At 54.4% G+C, this 18,545-nt stretch overlaps 1 protein-coding gene across 1 annotated transcript in view; it reads left to right on the forward strand.

Annotated features, from left to right (window-relative positions):
- Positions 1-16,218, forward strand: part of KCNK9 (potassium two pore domain channel subfamily K member 9) — an 88,208-nt gene extending 71,990 nt beyond the window's left edge. Inside the window, exon 2 of the mRNA XM_025985046.2 lies at positions 3,113-16,218. Coding sequence (XP_025840831.2) covers positions 3,113-3,954 — 842 coding nt within the window. The 3' untranslated portion in view covers positions 3,955-16,218. The remainder of the gene's footprint in view (positions 1-3,112) is intronic.
- The last annotated feature ends 2,327 nt before the right edge of the window (positions 16,219-18,545 follow it).

Consider the following 18,545-nt stretch of genomic DNA (forward strand, 5'->3'; position numbering starts at 1 on the left):
ATTCTGGACGAGCCGTGATGGAGAGCTGGGAATAGTTACTGGAAGTGTAGAGAGTAGCTCTATGCTGTGAACCTGCTGGCGGAGGCGGCCTGTGACCAAGGTCCTCCCCTTCCTCCCTTCCTCTGACCTCCTGACCCACTAACTGGAAACCAGAGAGCAGGGTGGAGATGGGTGCGTCCGGTTGGGGAAATCGATGATGTCCTGCCTGGCTGCCTCTTTCCCGGAAGCATTGCGTGTTCAGCAACTTGTCTCTCACCGTAGCGGGAATAGTCCTGTGCCCAAACCACGGGGCCCTAGGAGATGCATTAACGTGGAAGGCCCTGAACGTTGGTGGCGTTCGTCTCCCACATCTTACTGAGGCCTGTCCCCACTGTAATGTGGCGGTGAGATACCGTGGGGTGTCGGAATGATGAAGTCCTTCCATTCTGCAGTGTGACAGATGGCTGGAGACCCGACACGCCCCGACACGGGGTCTGCAGACGTACTGCTGTCCGGGCCACATGAAGGAAACTGCTGCTGACAGGAATGGGTGGGTCTGGGCACCCCAGGTGCAGGTTTTTTTTTTTTTTTTTTTTTGATTCAGCAAATGCTGTGTTGGTTTCCTCCAGTAAATATATCCCATCCGGAGCCATTAGCTAATATTACCGCCTTAGTAAGTCTCCAGCAGTCTACTGTTTTCCCACCATCCATCTGGCTTTTGTGTGAGCTACGCAGGTGAGCTATCTAGAGGTAGAGTGGGATTCCCACCCCTGCATTTTGTATAAATATAAACCCACTTGTTTACCGAGACGTGCTTCATTCTTTCCTGAAGACCTAAGTCTCCATCTGGTATCATTTCCCTCTAGGAAGAACTTCCTTTAGTAATTATGCTCTGTAGATCTACTGGTAACACGTTTTCTTCAATGTAAAAATGTATCTTGCCTTCATTCTTAAAGGATATTTCCTGTGGATGGACAATTCCAGGTTAACAGTCTTTTTTTGTTTTTTGTTTTTTTTTAAAGCCCCTTAAAGATGTTATTCTGGTGTTTTCAGGCTCCCAATGTTCATGATTAGAAGGAAGATGTATTCAAAAGTGTTCTCTGTGTGAGGTCTTGTTTCTCTCTGGCTGCCTACAAGATTTTTCTCTTTGGTTTTCAGCAGTTTGATGTGTGGTGGTCTTTGTGTTTATCCTACTTGGAGTTCCCTGGGATTCTGGAATCTATAAGCTTGTGTCTTTCACCAAATTTGGTTAATTGTGGCTATTTCTTCAGAGTTTTTAGGTCTTATTCTCTCTTTTGCTCCTGGGATGCCTTTCTTCAGGTCGGATTTCTAGATTGGTTGCTCTCCCCATCAGCCTTTGGTTTCCCCGTTCTATCCTTTCTGGCCTGACTCCAATTTTGTCATGTAATTTTCCCTCTTTTGCAAAGAATATGGGGTTTTTGAGGGGCTGGAGCTCAGTACTGGCTCAGTGGGACTGATGGTCAGAGAGGATGAACAGAAGGCATCCTGGAAGCAGACAAATGGTGCCATCTCTCTACTGAGAATATGACCCCTGGGGTAGGTAGGACATGGCTGGCATGAATTCCTGCCAGGGGAGGGAGATAGACCATAAATGATAAAGTCCTGGTAGAGAGGCGTGAGCTTGAGCAGTCATATGAAGTTTCTTGTGGGAGACAGGGGGCAGGGGAGGTCTTGGGGGGTCTGGTTGGTCCCTACTGAGTACCAGGCCCTGGACTAGGGGCCGTCTGACTCAGCAGGTCTGCACAATCCCACCTGAAAATTATCATGATCCCATGTAACAGATGAAGAAACCAGGGCTGGGAGGGGTGGTCTGGTGCCCTGGATAATACAGCTGGTGAAAGGACTAGGAGCCCAAGAGCATACGGCTCAGGGTAACATCAGGGAAGCCATTTTTGAGGGGGGTGGATTTGAGATGTAGGAAGGCCATGTTCATCCTCCAAGCTCTCAGTCCAAATGCTGCCCATGATTCAGGTTTTTTTTTCTTCTTCTTCCTTTTTCTGGACGGTATTAGTTTCAGAACTTGAACTAGAGCCTGCTGAGTCTTGCGTTCTTTCTGCCATATTGTGTAGACTGTATCCTGGCTCTGATATGAATAACAAGTAGCTGAATGGCACCTGGCAGGTAACTTCACCCTTCCAGCACCCCATCCTCATTCTGAACACGAGGAAATACAGAATCGGCTTTGCACAACGGACGTAGGGGATTGACGAAGTGACGTGCTGTGAAGTTGCACAAAGAGTATCAAAAGCACTTACACGTGCGCGGTTCTTGAAGGATTATTTGCTCCCTCTTTCCTGGGAAGCCCAGATTCACACAGTGGCACAACCGTATTCCTTCATTTATTAATCTTCTATAGGCTAGGTGTTACTCTAGGGGTGGGGGATCCAGCAGTGAACAAAACAGGTACAAGTCTTTGCCCTCCTGGTGTTTGTATTACACTCTGCAGTTACTCCTCCTGATTCAAAACTCTCTGCTTTTGAGCCTCGTTCTTGGTGCCCAAAAGGTCTGGGTTCAAATCCCAGCTCTGAAGAAATCAAGGTATCCTACTGTTAGGTAACCAGAGCTCAGTGTTCTTGTTGTATCAGACTCATCATGCCTGGTTTGTAGGGTTGTTAGGAGGTCAGAGTGAGGATCTGTGGGACGAGGACTCTGCCCAGAGCCTGGTCTACAACAGTAATGTTGGTCCACAGTGGCCATACTTCATTTTGTCCTTTGGCCTCACTACTTTCACAGCCTTATTAGTGAGGATGCTGCTTTTTCTTTTAAAAAACTTTGTTTTGCTCTAAAAACAACAAAATGCTCCCTGTCCCCCTCCTCTGAACTGCCCCAAAGAGCACCTCTCCCATCCCTAAATTTCAAAGGACACCTCCCTGATTCTTCCTTTCCCCTCCTCCCTCCAGGATGCTGGCATGTTCCGGCCTCCATCCCAATCGAAATGCCCGCACTCCCTTCCCAACCCCAACCTCAAGTGACATTTCTTCACTGGCTCTCTCTCCCGGGTTATGGGCCTGCCCCAGCCCCCTCCTCCCTGAAATGCCAAGTGCAACCCCACCCCAGACCTCAGGGGACCTCTCCTCACTCCTTCTCCCTGTTTTCTCACCCCACCCCTCAGGTTATGGGCACGCTGCCCCCGGCACCGACGCGGGCAAGGCCTTCTGCATGTTCTACGCGGTGCTGGGCATCCCGCTGACGCTGGTCATGTTCCAGAGCCTGGGCGAGCGGATGAACACCTTTGTGCGCTACCTGCTGAAGCGCATCAAGAAGTGCTGCGGGATGCGCAACACGGAGGTGTCCATGGAGAACATGGTGACCGTGGGCTTCTTCTCCTGCATGGGGACGCTGTGCATCGGGGCGGCCGCCTTCTCCCAGTGCGAGGAGTGGAGCTTCTTTCACGCCTACTACTACTGCTTCATCACGTTGACTACCATTGGGTTTGGGGACTACGTGGCGCTGCAGACCAAGGGCGCCCTGCAAAAGAAGCCACTGTACGTGGCCTTTAGCTTTATGTATATCCTGGTGGGGCTGACCGTCATCGGGGCCTTCCTCAACCTGGTGGTCCTCAGGTTCTTGACCATGAACAGCGAGGACGAGCGGCGGGATGCCGAGGAGAGGGCGTCCCTTGCCGGAAACCGCAACAGCATGGTCATTCACATCCCCGAGGAGGCGCGCCAGGGCCGGCCCCGGTACAAGGTGGACGCCCCGGACCTGCAGTCCGTGTGCTCTTGCACCTGCTACCGCCCGCAGGATTACGGAGGGCGCCCGGCGCCCCAGCAGAACTCCTTCAGCACCAAGCTCGCCCCCCAGTACTTCCACTCCATCTCGTACAAGATCGAGGAGATCTCACCAAGCACATTGAAAAACAGCCTCTTCCCGTCCCCCATCAGCTCCATCTCCCCCGGGTTACACAGCTTTACCGACAACCACAGGCTGATGAGACGGCGGAAGTCCATTTAGGGTGCGGGGCGGGCGGCGTAGGCAGAAAGAGTCACTTGTCCTGTTTGACCTCGAGTTCCACTGGCCCACCTCGTCTGTTCTTTCTTATTATTAGTATCCTTTACTGTTGTCCTCATTATCTATTATTTTCTTTCCTTTTTTCCTCCCCGCCCCCCACCCCATGGTTTCCTTCCTCCCTCCCCGCCCCTCCCGGCGAGACAGAGCAGGCCACAGGGAAAAAGAAAGGCCCGTCCTCCTCTGAAACTCGCGTCTGAGCATGAAGCATGGATTTCTTCCTTCCTTCCCAGCGAAGTATGCCTTACATTTCTCCGCAGCCTGCCCCATCTCTGGGGTGGCCTTCCCAGGACAGGTGTGAGACCGAGACCACCAGGCAGAGCTGAGAGGATACCCAACCCAAAGTTGCACACCAGGCTGCCAGCCGGCGAGTGCCCACCCACGTGCTGTCTGACCTAACTCCTCTCTCCTCCCCGAAGCGGTGGGTGGCTGTGTGTGTGCGTGCGTGCACGGACTGTGTGCGAGTGAGGGAGTGCACACGCCCGTGTGCTTCTGTGTGCGTGTGTGTGTGTGTGTACGCGTGCGTGCACCGTGTGGCAAAACGGAAAGTATCAGGTATTCACGGTTTTCTTTTCCATGACACAGTTCTGTTGATAACCTGCTTTCAGCGGCTTCCAAACAAAATGGGGAAAACCAAACCCACGAGGTTTTTGATTTATCATTCTGCCAAACCAAGCATGTTCCATAAGCGGTCTTCTCTCCCAGACGTGTCATGACCATATTTTTTAAATGCTAGGTTCTAAATTATATTAACTTCTTTTTAGGGGGGTGGGTGGGAAAGAGGACATGGATCATTTTAGCTTGCCAGTTCAAAAATTTTTTAGAAGCATGCACTTTGTTAAACTGGTATGCATTATCAACGCAAGAAAACAAAACTAGCAATGGAATAATCCAAAGCCAGTAATAATATTAATTTATTAAAGGATTTTTTTTTAATCATCTGCAGTTCTAACAATTTACCGTGCAACTGGAAGTGTCAGGGGAAACTGGAAAATTGTTGGAACCACAGAGTATTTTGTTACTTCCCTCTTATTTATAGAAGGATGGAAGCGGTGGTGGTAGCCGTGGCGGTTTGTGCAGCGTCTACCTGCATAAATAAGAATTGTGGTTTGGGATGCTTGGATGAGAATGGGTATTAGGTGGATGTGGTTTATTTTCCTAATAAAAAATGACAGGGCATTCCTTGTTTAAAAATATATATATACGTATTTCAAGAAAGACAGTCTCTAATTGCATTTGATTTGTAAATAAGGGCAAGTCTGTGTTGGTCTCAGGAAGCGTTTAGAGGCAAGGAGCGGTGTCTTGGCCTGCTGGGAACGTGTCAATCTCAGGGGACAACTTTCCTGAGTAGTGGAGAAATTCCTCCCTGTGGTCCCTTTGGACGACCCACAAGGAAGGCCTGTTAATCTCCTAGGGGAGGGCAAGTCTATAGAATTGGGCACACTGGGGGTCTTTTCAGTGACCCGAATAAAGAAAAATCTGGAATCCAAATTCCCAGAGGGGACCTTCAACTTCGCTCGTCACCACCCCTATCTTTTCTAGAATTCACTCACCTTCCCATGTCTTTTTCATGAAGGGAATGGTCATGACTCTTGGATAGAAAAGGGCTTTGGCCCAGACGGAGCAGCAGGAGCCCCCGTGAGATCTACCGGAGTGGAGGATCCGCTGCCTAGAAAGAGGAGGTCTGAGGGATTCCTGAGAGGATAAGCCACCTAGATGCCACCAGTCCCAAGCATTTGGGCCATTGGAGCGAAACACAGCAGTCCAGACTCCTCTGGAGGGGCAGGCACTGTGGTGTCCCATCCCATGTTGACAGTGGGCTCTGCGTCCAGGACACGGGGCCTGTGAAAGGGGTCTGGGAACCACGGTTCTCAACCTTCACGGTTGTCTTGGTTCACTCATTTAAAAAACAAAAACAAAAAAAAACCTTTAGGGCTCTAAAACCTGGCCAGAGAGTAGATTTTTTTTTTCCTCTTGGAAGAAATTCTTCATTATTGAGGGATCATAGGTATGAAAATACTAGTCCACCTTTGCAGAGTGCCTCCTGCTTTGGAGGAGAATGCTTGCGATCGGTGTGAGGTTTCTCGTGAAAACCTTTGTAAGATTTGTCCTCAAATGGGGTGTATGACAATCTTTGATCTGTAAGGGAAACTTAGGCACAAGAGGGTGGCTGGTTTGCTCAGTGTCACGGAGCTGGTCCTGGCCCGAGAAGCTGGCTCCAGCACACCGTGGCCTCTGCCTTCAGCCTTCAGCTGAGGCCACCTGCTTCTCTCTGCCCACAAGTGGGTGCACCAGGAGTCAGAAGAGCCCAGTCTCAGCCCTTCATTCAGGGGCTGGTTCCCTGACTAAAATAGCTGTGTAAAGTGTCCTTCTGTTTAAATGCTTCCAGGGACAGGAAAAAGACATTCCATATTCTAGATTTCCAGAGTTGACTGTTCTTTATGGCAGTAAGGATTGTAGGGTGAAGTTCTTTCTGTTCAGTGATGACCACCAACTTGAGCATTGGAAGCAGTGTAGACCTTCATGCTCCCAGATCCCTCCTGGTTCTCGGTCCTTGGCTACCGCTCAGCCCACCTAAGGGCAGTCAGTGAGTCTCCTCTTCCAAAGTTAAATATCCTTGTTCACGCTTGAGGTCTTGAGGGCACGGTGGTGAACCTTGGTTTGCTTCCTTTGGGATATCTCACCTTTTCTCAGATGGCCCTGGTGGTTCCCAACTCTGGTCTCCGGCCAAGGAGTCCTCCACGCACCCCAGTAAGGTGCTCTCATGGGGTGTCAGCGAATTGACAGCCTCCAGGGTCCCTCCCTCCTGATGAAATGGGGCTGGGGCATCTGCATCCAGAGAGCTGGCCCCCTGAGATGGCTCAGTCAGCAGGAGAATCCTCAAAAGCCAAGAGGAAGCTTTAGTCTGAGTCCACCTCCCTGAGCTCCCTCACTTTTGGGGGAGGAGATAGAGGGGCCAGGAAGGGGGAACCAGCATCTCAGATTAGCCTGCCAGGCCCTTGGTCTTCCCATGTGATTCTCCACCTGCCATCTTCCTGGCTGTGCGGTCACCACTGTTGCTTGTACCCCGCAGGTCCCTCCATGCCTCAGGCCAGGTCTCCACTCCTTGCACAGCCGACGACTTCTTTCCCCAGTCCGGTTTCTCAGCCCCCTTCTTGCAGGTGGCAGCGCCCCTCAGTGAGGGGGACAAGTCACTCTAGCTTGTTGGGACACAGATTTCAGCTTCAGTCAGGGCCACAGCCCACCGGAATCCCAGGGGACTGCCTGGCCACCCGGTTCTAGAAAGCAGCATACCTCACAGGTCCTTAAAGAGCTTTCGGACTCCTGCTTGAACGTTTTCCAGCTTAAGGGATCTCCATCCATCCACGTCACCAAAGATGGGAGGAAGGTGGGCAGTGGCACGGATCATCCTAAACAGGCCTGGGTGCTTTCTAGAGACCTTCCCGTTTTCACCACCCCCATGCCAGCTGGAAGGTGCTATCGTGCCACGGGGACCGTTGGACTCTTGTGTACCTAGAAGTGAGCCCACCGTCTGGGTTTTGAGGTGCATGGTTAGCCCCAGAGCTGGAGTCGGGTCTCTTCTTCCCACCCACAGCACTCCGCCTTGAAACCCAGGCAGCAGACCCTTCAGTGCAGCGGGCTGCCTGGTGCTCCCTGAAGCATCTGTTGTGTTCCTGCCGTGCATCACTGATTGGGAGGTGCCGCTTGCCCTTGGCCGTGAGCACAGCAGGTCGTTTGCAGCCCAGAAACCTTGCCCTGGGAGAGGAAGCAGATGGACCCACACTGCTGCCTGGGAGGCCCGCCTTTGCAGGTGCTCAGACCCCATCTACAGAAAGGGGAGAGGGACTGCGGAATTTGGCTCGCCGTGGCTTCTCTGCACGCGGGGCCTTCAGTGGGGGAATGTCTGGACAGCAGCTCAGAAGCCCACAGCTAGGTCTAGGAGGTCACTTTTCTCTGCCTCACCTTGATCCGAAAGCCTCACGGATCCCGATTCCTAGCAACGCTCACCAGCAGCTGGAAGCTGGAGAGAACGGGTTAGAGGCATTCATTTGTCTGTGCACATGGAGTCGGAGAGGGAGGTGAGAGAGCAAACAATGATCAGAGGAGAAAAACCACCTGCCGCTGAGGTCCATGGCCCTGTTTCTTTCTGCAGTTTTTAAAAATAATCGGCCCTAATTAAGCTACCAGTTACGGGCATCCACAGAGGTGCAAGGTCTGAGGCCTGTGCTGGAACATGTCCATTCTATTAGTGTGACGGGGTACTGTCCTCTGAGGTGCGCTAGGGCCTGTGGCTTCACCCCAAAAGGGGTGCAGACAGGGGGCCTGTCCTGGGTGAGCCTGCAGCTAGGACTCTAACAGGAGTTTCTTCCAGAGTCCTTGCTTACCTGGGGTGCGTCCAGGGTCCCAGACAAGGAAGGGTTGGTAGGGCCATGCCTCCTGCCTCCCTGGGCCCCCAGAAGTCCTCTCCCCTCCCTGGCCTCTGTTGTGGTCCCACGACACATGGTATGGGGTGGAGGTGGGGGGGGGGGTTCAGGAATTTGACCCATGAAGACATTTGGCCTGGATGTTCCAATCAGTGGGCACTTTTGAAGGTTGGGCTACCAGGAATACCAGAGACCATTTCATTTGGCAGAGTGCTGGGGAGATGGAGGGAGAGGGGGCAAGCAGTGGTGCCAAGAACAGAGCATCATCACATGAACCAGGCCCCAAGCATCCTGGGTTCCCCAGAGCCCTGGGTGTAAATCCATTCTGGACGGCCCTTTCTTGATGACAGCTTGGGACACGCCGCTGTGGGGAAATCCTATTCCCATGATTCAGGGGGAAATCCTGTTTCCATGATTCTCCCTCCACCAACTTTGGAAAATTGCAGATTCGAGCAAAGTTGCAAGAAGAGTAGGATAAATCTCTGTATACCTATCACCCAAACCCCCCACCAGCCTGTAGCACTTTGTCACACTTGCTTGACCCTCCTCCCACCCCAAGGTACATGGAGGATGAATTGGGGTCTGCAGCCTTTAGGTGGTTCAGCCAAAGCAAAAAAGTGATCTCCTGGGGCCAAGAGCATCCTAGAGAACAGCGCCACAGACACCGCAGGAAATTCAGCGTTCATGCAGTATCAGTATCTGAAATACGGTCCACGTTCACATCTTCCCAGCTGTGCTCCCAGAATGTCCTCCAGAGCTTTCTTGTGAATCCAAGAGACAAGGTCACCTCCACCTTACCCGTCTGGTTGCCCCAGATTACTCCAATCTAGGATCTTCTTTCTTGCCATTCATGTCTTTCAGATGCTGCCCCTTTGAAGGGTCCAGGCCCCTTGTCTTGGGGGGGGGGGGGGGGCTACCCCATGCTCTGCTTCTCTCTGGTTTCCTCATCTTGGAGACGTTAGGCAGGACCACATGGTGATGTGGTGTCACCAATTGATGCATTTGAGGTATTTGGCTTTCTCGAGCCCTCTCTGGTTGCCTCCCACTGTAGTTACATGGGTTACACTAAATGTCGCTCTCCTCTGTTGGAGAAACGAGTGGAAGGTCCTAGGGAGGTGTCCACAAGACCCTGGGTGCCGGGTCTCATTGCCAGAGCTGAACACTCTGCTATTCCTGACTCTGCGATCTTTTCCCTAAACACCTGTGGGGCCGACCCAGCTATAAGTAGACGTAAGGCACAGAGCTGGGCTTCCGTGGCCTACGAAGCTGGCCGGCAGGGCTGAGCCGGTGGGCTTGCCGTGGGACCCCTGCAAGCTGGCTGGGGCGCTCTGGCCCCCGGCAGCTCCTCAATGGGCCTTTCCTCGCATTAATAATCCTAAAACCGTAACCGGCTGTCGTGGCCGTGCTCTTGGCCATCAAGGACCACAATCGGGACTTCTGTCTTGGAGAGATTTGCTCTGGCAAGTTCTGGGGCATGGATTTTTCAGTTCTGATAACACAGAGCAGCCCTCCCCACCCCCCGCTGGGGCTAGGCAGCCTTTCATCTTAAGAAAAGACCCCCGTGCAGCTTCTCTGAGCCCCCGGCTGCCCGGAAAGTCCCCCTGCTATTGTCCATCATGGAGTTGGCGAGGGGAGCTCCCCACTCCTCCACCCAAGGCCCCTGATGCACTCAGGGATGCCTTCCTCGGGGCTCTTCTGTTGTGTCACGCGAGGCCATCCTGGGAAGCACACTCTGATGGCTCTGCCTCGGGAGCGGTCAGCGCTGGGCAGTGCCCAGAGGGGGATAAAGGCGACCAGAGTCCTAGCTGCCTGCCTGGGTGGCCTGGGTGGCCATGCGTCCCTGTTACCCTCACGTATCTTAACTTCAGTACAGGCGATTGCCCCGTCCCTGGAGCTCGATGCCCATCCACATGCTGAAAATCCATCACCCGCTGTTGGCGATCCAGGGGCACTTGGCTGCCGGAGCTGAGTGTGCCGCGTGCCACAGGCCGCGAGCTGCCCACAGCCGGCCTTTTCCCGTTAAAGTGGGTGGTTGGTACATCTTCAAGCTCCAGAAGCGAGCTTGTGACATTGCACCCTGTCACCTTGCGTGGGGAGGGGCCCCTGTGATGGGAACGTCACCAGGAGCCAGGTCAGTGCCACGTCCTGCTAGGAGAGGCTGGGTGGTGAGTGCCAGGGATCCCCGGCCTCAGCTCCGCACCCGCCTGGCATGGGCTCGGGGGCCCTGGGACTGAGGCAAAGGCAGGCGCCCCCGACCTCCGTGGGGGCAGCGTGTGGGGTGGAAGCTGCTCAGGCTGTGGCACCTCGCACACCTGAGACCGGTGGGTGCTGGCTTTGCCCCTCTGAGGCTCAGTTTCCCCAGCTTTCAGTTAGAGGTTATAAATAAACCCTCCCGTGCGGAGTGGCTGCGGGGACCGCGGGAGGCGACCGTGACTGGGCACCTGGTCCGCGGCAGGTGCCGCGCTGGTGTTCTCGGGCGCGTCTGCAGTTCTCAGGCCAGCTCCAGGGCGCCTACGGGTTCCCGCCTGGCGTTTGACTCGAAACCAGGGAAAGGAGGGGATTGCCTCCGGCCGAGGAACTTGGCTTGGTGGAGGAAGGAGCTTTTGGGAATCTCTCAGGGGAACCTTGACGGAGCAAGTGGGCGCTGTTTTAGGCGGGGACAGAGCGTGCGCCGAGGCGCTGAGCGTGGACACGGCGGGAGCAGGATCAGTGGAACCCTGCCCCAGGCCACACCTGACCGGCGGCGACCATCCAGGCCTTTGACAAGCTCGTCATATTCTAAGTCGTTCTAGTCATTCTCATGCTCGAGAACCTTCTCTGGCTCCCCGTTACCCACACAGTTAAGTTTCTTTCAAGGCCCTTCCCTCTCACACCCAGCTTCCGTGGAGGACCTGTCCATCCAGACGTCTCTACCTGGGGTCTCCAGTCACGACAGCACTCCAGAGAGATCCTGGAGTCTCACCAAACCTGAATCCTCCGGAGTCTTACTGTTTAGGTGGAGTTGATGGGTGTGTGTGTGTGTGTGTGTGTGTGTGTGTGTGTGTGTGTGTGTGTGTTGTTTCTGAGTCTTCTGGACGTTAGCTAGGATTTGCACAGGGGAACATTTCTGGATAAGGTCCGCTGGGTCTTTCACTTGAGCATCCGGGGACTTGTCCTGATGAACAGATACCAAAGATTAGCAGGGAGCTAGCAAAAAAATGTTGTCTAACTGTTGGGCTCTCTTGGCACAAGGATGTGCCAGTTTCCCATTTACTCTATGAACAGATTTCGTGACTGCCTGTGACCAGGGGCTGCACTAAGACCCCACAGGAGCTTTGATGGCTGGTCGGGGCTCCTGCCCTTATTCCATATTTCTCCCCTGGATGCTGAGGGCAGGGTGTCAGCAGAAGAGCCAGGGGTGTCTGCTGTCGTGAGCGCTGGAGGCTCAGGTCTGTTCTTTAGACCTTTCCTCCTACTGAGGTGTCTGGGGTTTGCACAGGAGCTATGGCCAAGGTCAAGGAGTGGCATCCAGTGTGGACCTCTCCCCCCACCTCACCCCCCATCTGGGCAATGCAATGCAGCTTTTGATTTTGACATGAGGCCTCTGGGTGTTGGAGGCTGAGGGGGCCCAGGCTCAGTGGGAAGCAGCCAAGCCTAGGAAATGTGGGTTGAACCAGGATTCAAACCTTGCCTTTGTGATTTGCTGTGTGGCCCAGGACAATTCACTTCACTTCTCTGGGTCTGTGTTTCTTCCTTGTGGCCCAGGGCCCCACCCTTACCCCACCCCGGACCAAGTCTGCCTCATTCTCTGCCACCAGCTCCAGCTCGGGGAGGACTGGCTGGGCTGACGTCAACCAGCATCTGGATGTATTTACTTAGACACCTTCTGTTGCAGGTGACTCTTCCCCAATTAGATTTGTTAACGGCATATGGCTCCTTAATTAACCAGTAGCTTCTTGCAGTGGGTCTCTGCTTAGTTTCCTTGACTGCGCGAGGCACCCTAGCTGTGCAAGGTGCATCTTCTAAAGAGAGCGAGCCTGAGGCTAGGGGAGCCAGGGACTCTGTATCTGCAGCACTTACCTGCCCCTATGAGAAGATGGGTATGCCCCCCCCACCTCCAGGAATTGCCTTCCCATTAATCCTGAAACCCCAAATCCTGCCCCTCCATCCACCTCTCCTCTTTCCTCCTGCGTGCCAGGCTTGTCCTTACATCACGGTTCTCAATGCTTCCTGGGAGGATTCAAGGCTGCATCCCCCACCTGCAGAAGCCACTGGCTCGGGTCAGCGTCTGGCCAGCCTCGTGCCAGGCCCCACCTGACTCAGGGCCCCCGTCTTTGCTCCGCTGGGGCCAAGCTATGATGGGTGGATCTTAGGCCTGCGTGCAGAGCGGCACTCTGAGAATGAAGCCCTGACTTCTGCTGCTCGTCCATGCTTGTGCAGGCGGGACACAGGGAGACTGGGCTCAGAGGGGACATTGCTGGAAGGGGATCCAGGGCTCAGACTGCACATTTCTGGCCCTTCTTCCCCAGGCTCTGTGCTCAGGCTCACAGGGAACCCTGCTTACCACGAGAAAGGGACACTGGGGGATGGCCTTGGCAGGTGGCAGGAGCGGGGGCCACTTCCAGGCAAACAGGATCGGGGGCTTCATGATGGAGGCAGCGTTGCACAGGGGCAGGCAATAGGCAGGAGAAAGTTCCAGGCCCTCAGGAAGAGTATGTACTGAATTTACCAGTGGCTCATGTTGTTTTGGAAGCCCAGCTCTGTGCACGTCACCAGGGACAAAAAGCCTGAGAGGAGAGAACAGGACTCCAAGGTGCAGGCTTCCAGAATGGCCACAGGGTCCCCTGCAGAGGGCATAGGGCCCAGCTCTGGGAGACGGATGAACCCTGGTTAAAGCCCCTCCATTGTCTGCTCTGTCACCCATGGGGGAGGGAAGGGAGGGAAGGGAAGAGAGGGGAGGGGAGGGCACCCACCCTGGGGGATGGACCTGAGAATGGCTTGGAGGACGACTAACGTTCGAATTGGTCATCCTGGTGGACATGCCCCATCTGCCTGGGCCTTTGTCTCCCCATCTGTGAAGGAAGGATCTGGAAGGGTGGGATTCTTTCAGAAGGACCAGAGGTAGAAAACCCTATAGGGTAGATACGGCCTAGGTTCTGGTGCTCCCTGGGACACATGGGCAGGACCTTCCTGCCTGGTGATCGTGGGCTCCAGCCTGGGAGGAATCAGGGCAGGAAAGGGGGAGAGGAGGCTGTGCCCGAGGGCGAGGTAACCACTCGGGGAAGCTTCTGTTCTTCACTCTCCCGTCACTCCTGGATCCCAACCGCAGCCTCTCCAGAGGTCCCAGTTCGTGTTCATGGAAACCTCTAGCATCCAGAGAGCAGGTCTTGGTTTTGTGAAGTTTAGCCATCAGCCCCGGTCTCAGCTTCACCTCCTCCGGCTCCTCAGCACTGCGGGGAGCTGGAGGCCTCGGGGGGCCTTGGGGTCCCTGCCTTCCCCATTGTAATCAGGCCATGTGGCCTCAGGCAAGTCACCTCTTACCCTCTTCTGTGGAGGAGATGGCCAGGTGAGAAACAGGTGTCCCCCAGAGAGGTACAGCAAAGATAACGTGTCATTATGTCTGGGGCTCTTGGTTGACATTTTGGTGGTGGTGGTGGGGGGGGGGGTGGGAAACAGGCTTGCAGGAAGGGGAAGGGCCAAGAGCTCCCGACAAAGTCTCTGACCTGGGCCAGCTCCTTGCAGCTAGGGACAGCACATTTTCCAGGTACAGCTCTGTAGACCTCCTCACCCCGATGAATCGTGTCTCCACCCGCTTCCTCCAACCCTTCTGTTGATGGGCTCTCCTCTGTGGCCCCATCTCTCAGTTCCCAATGGACCAGATGCTTGGTGATGGTGTGGGTGGGATGTCTCCGTGGGGACCCAAAGCCCACCATTTCCCTCCCACCTCCGACACACCCCGTGGAAAGTCTCACCTTTCCTAACCTGGGAGGATGGAGCAGCTACGAGATGTGAGCTGCAGCCGTGGTGGGCCTGGTGGCTCCTGAGGCCCCTCTGTGTGGCGGGGTCTGCTGCTTATTTCCAGGGCACATGGGGCACCGTGGTGAATGGGACCGTCGCGGTCCCCGGCCCCCGAAAGCCAAGCTCCAACGTACCACGTGCCTCCAAGATGCCCAAAGCCTAGAAACCGAGTCAGGTGAGCAGCTATGGGGATCAGAACATGCCTCAGCAATCCCTACAGTTTTGTGAGAATTTTCAGAGTTGGGTAGGAAAAAAAAAAAATCCAATGAAAAGGAAAACGTGATATTGGGAACCCAGTGAAGCAGAACCCACAATTACCAAGATTTCTCTATAATTTGATGGCTCCTCAGAGACTCACACACTCCTGAAAAAGGCTAATTATATATTTGTTTATTCAGCCTACAAATAGCATTTTGACAGCCATTTGGGGCTGGAAGGGACCTCCAGAGGTCACGTCAGCCCACCACCCTCCACTTTATCAGAAATCTCCGTGGAGTAGATAATGCACTGGATTAGGTGAAACTATTGGTGCCACCCACCCAGCAAGCTTTAGACTGGGGAGACTGGCTTCCCCCCAAATGAGGCGGTCTCCATGCCCATGAATATGCCTCGGGTGTGGGGTGGGGGGGAGGTTTGCAACTAAAACATCAGACAGAGGCTTTCAGGGAGGAGGAGGAGGATTTAAACCACTGATCTGGTTAACAAGGAGGAAGAATTTCTAGTCTGTTCCCAGCAGGCCAAGAAATTACAGATGCTCCCTCTAAGATGTACAATTTTTAACGTCAGCCAACTGTGTGTCCTTGAACCTCAAAACTGCAACAAGACAAGAAGCATCATCTGTGACCCTACACGTAGGATAGTTAAGCTTGAATTAGTTCCACGCTCACACGCATTGACACGATGGGCATAGACGCACAGGGGGTGCTCTCTGGGGTGGGGGGGGTGGGCGCACCGAGATGCGGATCCTCACGTATTCATCCGGGGTGGGGGGTGTGTGTGTGCTCGCGCTGACTGGGTATCTGGATTATTGTTTTCTTTGTCGGCATTGCTGGACACTTTCACGTCTGCGTGGCAAGAGGACGTGGGTCTGGTCCTGAGGGCGCGGATGCGGCTGGAGGCCCTCCAGAGCGCTCGCAGGGGAGGGTGTGGGAATTCGGGACGTTTCTACCAGAAGCCGGGGCAGCTCGGCCTCGCTGCGGGTGGATGGGATGGCTCGTCCCAGAGCCCCGAAGCTGGGACCTCCCTTCCCGCCCCCCCCGCTGGGGGGTTTGGGATTGGACCACAAGCCTCACTGCGGTCCAGGCGTCGGACCCGTGGTGGGAAGCCACCCCAGCTTGGGCAAAACCAGTGATTCCAACCAGACCACAGTGAACCAAATTCAAAGAAGCCTACTGTTTCCTTTTCCTGTGTTTCCCTTTTGTTGATCTTCTCCGGCCTTCTCCGCCTGTGGGGAGGGCGACTTCACAAATGGCCTTAGCATGCCGTTCTGAAGTTTAACAGAATGAGACAACCATCAAATGAAATCAGAGGTATTTATTATCACAGCTTACCTGAAGAATGACAAACAAAACTGTATCACCAATGTTTACAAGTCCAAGTAGACATCCAGCCCGTGTAAAATATGTAATTTATGCAAGGGATTGCATCTTTCTTTTGTAACGAATGCACTAAGCAACCCTGTATATATTTTACAATGTCTTTACAGAAAAAAAAAATCATTTACTGTAGTGTTGTAAAATAATGCACTTTTCTAATTTTTTCATTAAAATCTCTATGGCACGTTTGCAAATGTGTCTTGGTCTTCCTTCACTGAGAAAGGCCCCGAGTCCCCTGGACGCAGCTTCCCCCACCCCACCCGTCAGCCACCTTCCCACACCTTTCTGGAGCGAGAGGAGCGGGGCCTGAATCAGGCAACCCTCTTGCTTAAGGAGCCTTTTTTTGCCTAAAAAATCCCAACTGCACCGAGAGCTGGCTTGCCAGTTTTTGTTTTTCTCTCCTGGCTGAAGAACCTTAGTTCAGAACACCAGACGGCCCCTTCATCCTTTCCACCTGCTGTCCCACAGTGGAAGGCAGAAGGACAGACAGACAGGTAACAGGCGCTCAGGCTTCACTCGAGGGCGAGGGCACAATCTGCTCCTGGTGACCTGTAGTAGCTGCTCCGAGGTGAGGGGCCTCCTGACTTCACTCGTGTTCCAGAGGCACAGACATCATGCAACTTGCCCGGGGATGCCAGGGTCAGAGCTTCCCGGCGGAGGTGGGGGGCGGGGGGGCTTGGCTCTCAGGTTTGGGCATCACACTCACCGGTGGGGGAGCAGCTGATTGCCCGGCCCCCATCCTCAGTGTGGGTCCAGGGTGGCCCGAGAGCGTGTGCATCTAACAAGGCCTTGGGATGGCGATGCTGCTGGTTGGGGCGGGGGCTCCCTCCCCTGCCTTGACCCCCAGACAGGGGTCCCAATTCTGAGATGCAGTGGAGATTCTGGCCAAAAGCACATCCCGGCCGCGGGGGGAGCCCCACAGAGCCAGGCTCCTTTCTGCCTGCCTTGTAGGAAACGTGCCCATCCCTGGCACGCCTGCTGCCCTCTCAGCTCTGGCTTCCCCGGTGCTTGCCAGAGGCTCGTGTAGGAAACATACGGACCCTGGTGAGAACCCGAGCTCTTGGTGGCTCACATCGCATTACTACGGTCTGTCCCCCAAACGAACCCCTCGTTTCAGGAGCTGAGCCTTCTAAGCCAGGGGTCAGCAAACGTTCTGCAAAAAGAGCCAGCTAGCACGTAGTTCAGACTTCACGCAACAGGCCAACGCTGCCGGTGTGGCAGGACGGCAGCCAGAGGTGCGGGGGCATTTTCCAGAGGGCACACAGCTAGAACATGGCAGAACTGGGTCACGAATCCAGGCAGCCTGGCTCCGGAATCCGTCCTTGTAACCCTTCTGTGGCTCAGAGGGTCAGCCGGAAAAATAAATACGGGATTAGAGCGCCCCGAGACTCAGGACCCGATGAGATGCAGCTCCCTTTATCTGGCAGGGTCCTGTAGGGGCTCCCGAGTTGATGTGGGGCTTGGGCCTGAGCCAGGAAGTTTCCTCGACGAGGAAGCCTGGGTCCCCTGGGCCTTGCAAGGAATCAGTAAAGGGACCTAAGGGATTATGTCCAGAAAGCCTTCACTGATAGAGACCGAAATTTGAATTTCATGTCGTTTTCATGGTACCAAAATATGCTTTTAATAACAAAGCCATTCTGAGCTGGTGGGCCATGCAGAAATGCTCGTTAACCCCTCAGTGATCTGTGTACGAGGTCAGGGAGGAGGCCAGGGTTTGAAGGCTGTCAGGGGCCAGTGCCCTGCTTTTCCCACTGGCACAGGGGCTGGCATCAGTTCAGGGGTCGGGGGAGTCCTTATTTTATCCACCCTTCTTGGCCTCCCACTTCTTGGGAGGGCTCAGATTATTAGCCCAGCCCTCCCCCTGGCCCTCGCCCCGTGCTTCCTTTACTTTTCCTCTGTGCCAACCATACCTTCCACCCCACGAGGGCCCGAACCCAGGTGAGGGCCAGATGCAGCAACCCTCACCCCCAAGGAGGGGGCAGGGGCCCGAATCCTGCACCGTGCAGACAACCTGCTCATACCTGGTCTCCGTGTCCTGCCTTCACAAGACTATGAGATGACGGGACGCAGCACCTGTCAGAGGGGCTGTGCTATAGGTCGTTGATGTTTTTTAGAGACGAGGAGCTCGCCTCACCCTCCAGGGCCTCAGTGTGCGGCAACAGCTGTGGGTCCCAGCAGCTGCTGGCACACATGTGTTCTCCGACAGGAAGATGGTTCGCTGTGGATCCCCCCCCCCTTTCCTTTCCATCCCACAGTGGTCCTAACACTAGCACCTGCGTTCCCACTCGCCAGCTCCAGTGGCCACGTGGACCGCGGTAGGCAGCTCAGACATCAGGTGTGCAACGGGAACTCCTGACCGTCCGCTCCCCACCGCTCAGGCCCCTGCTCATCTCACAGTGCTCCTCTAGGTCACCTGGATCCTTCTGGCCATTCAGGCTAAAGAAACTTGGGACTTCTTCACTCTTTCTACCCTCAATCCAACCCCCTAAAAGATCCTGTTGGCTCTCAACGTTTGTCCAGA

This window comes from Vulpes vulpes, chromosome 13 (assembly GCF_048418805.1).
Source record: "Vulpes vulpes isolate BD-2025 chromosome 13, VulVul3, whole genome shotgun sequence".
NCBI classification, from domain to species: Eukaryota; Metazoa; Chordata; class Mammalia; order Carnivora; family Canidae; genus Vulpes; species Vulpes vulpes.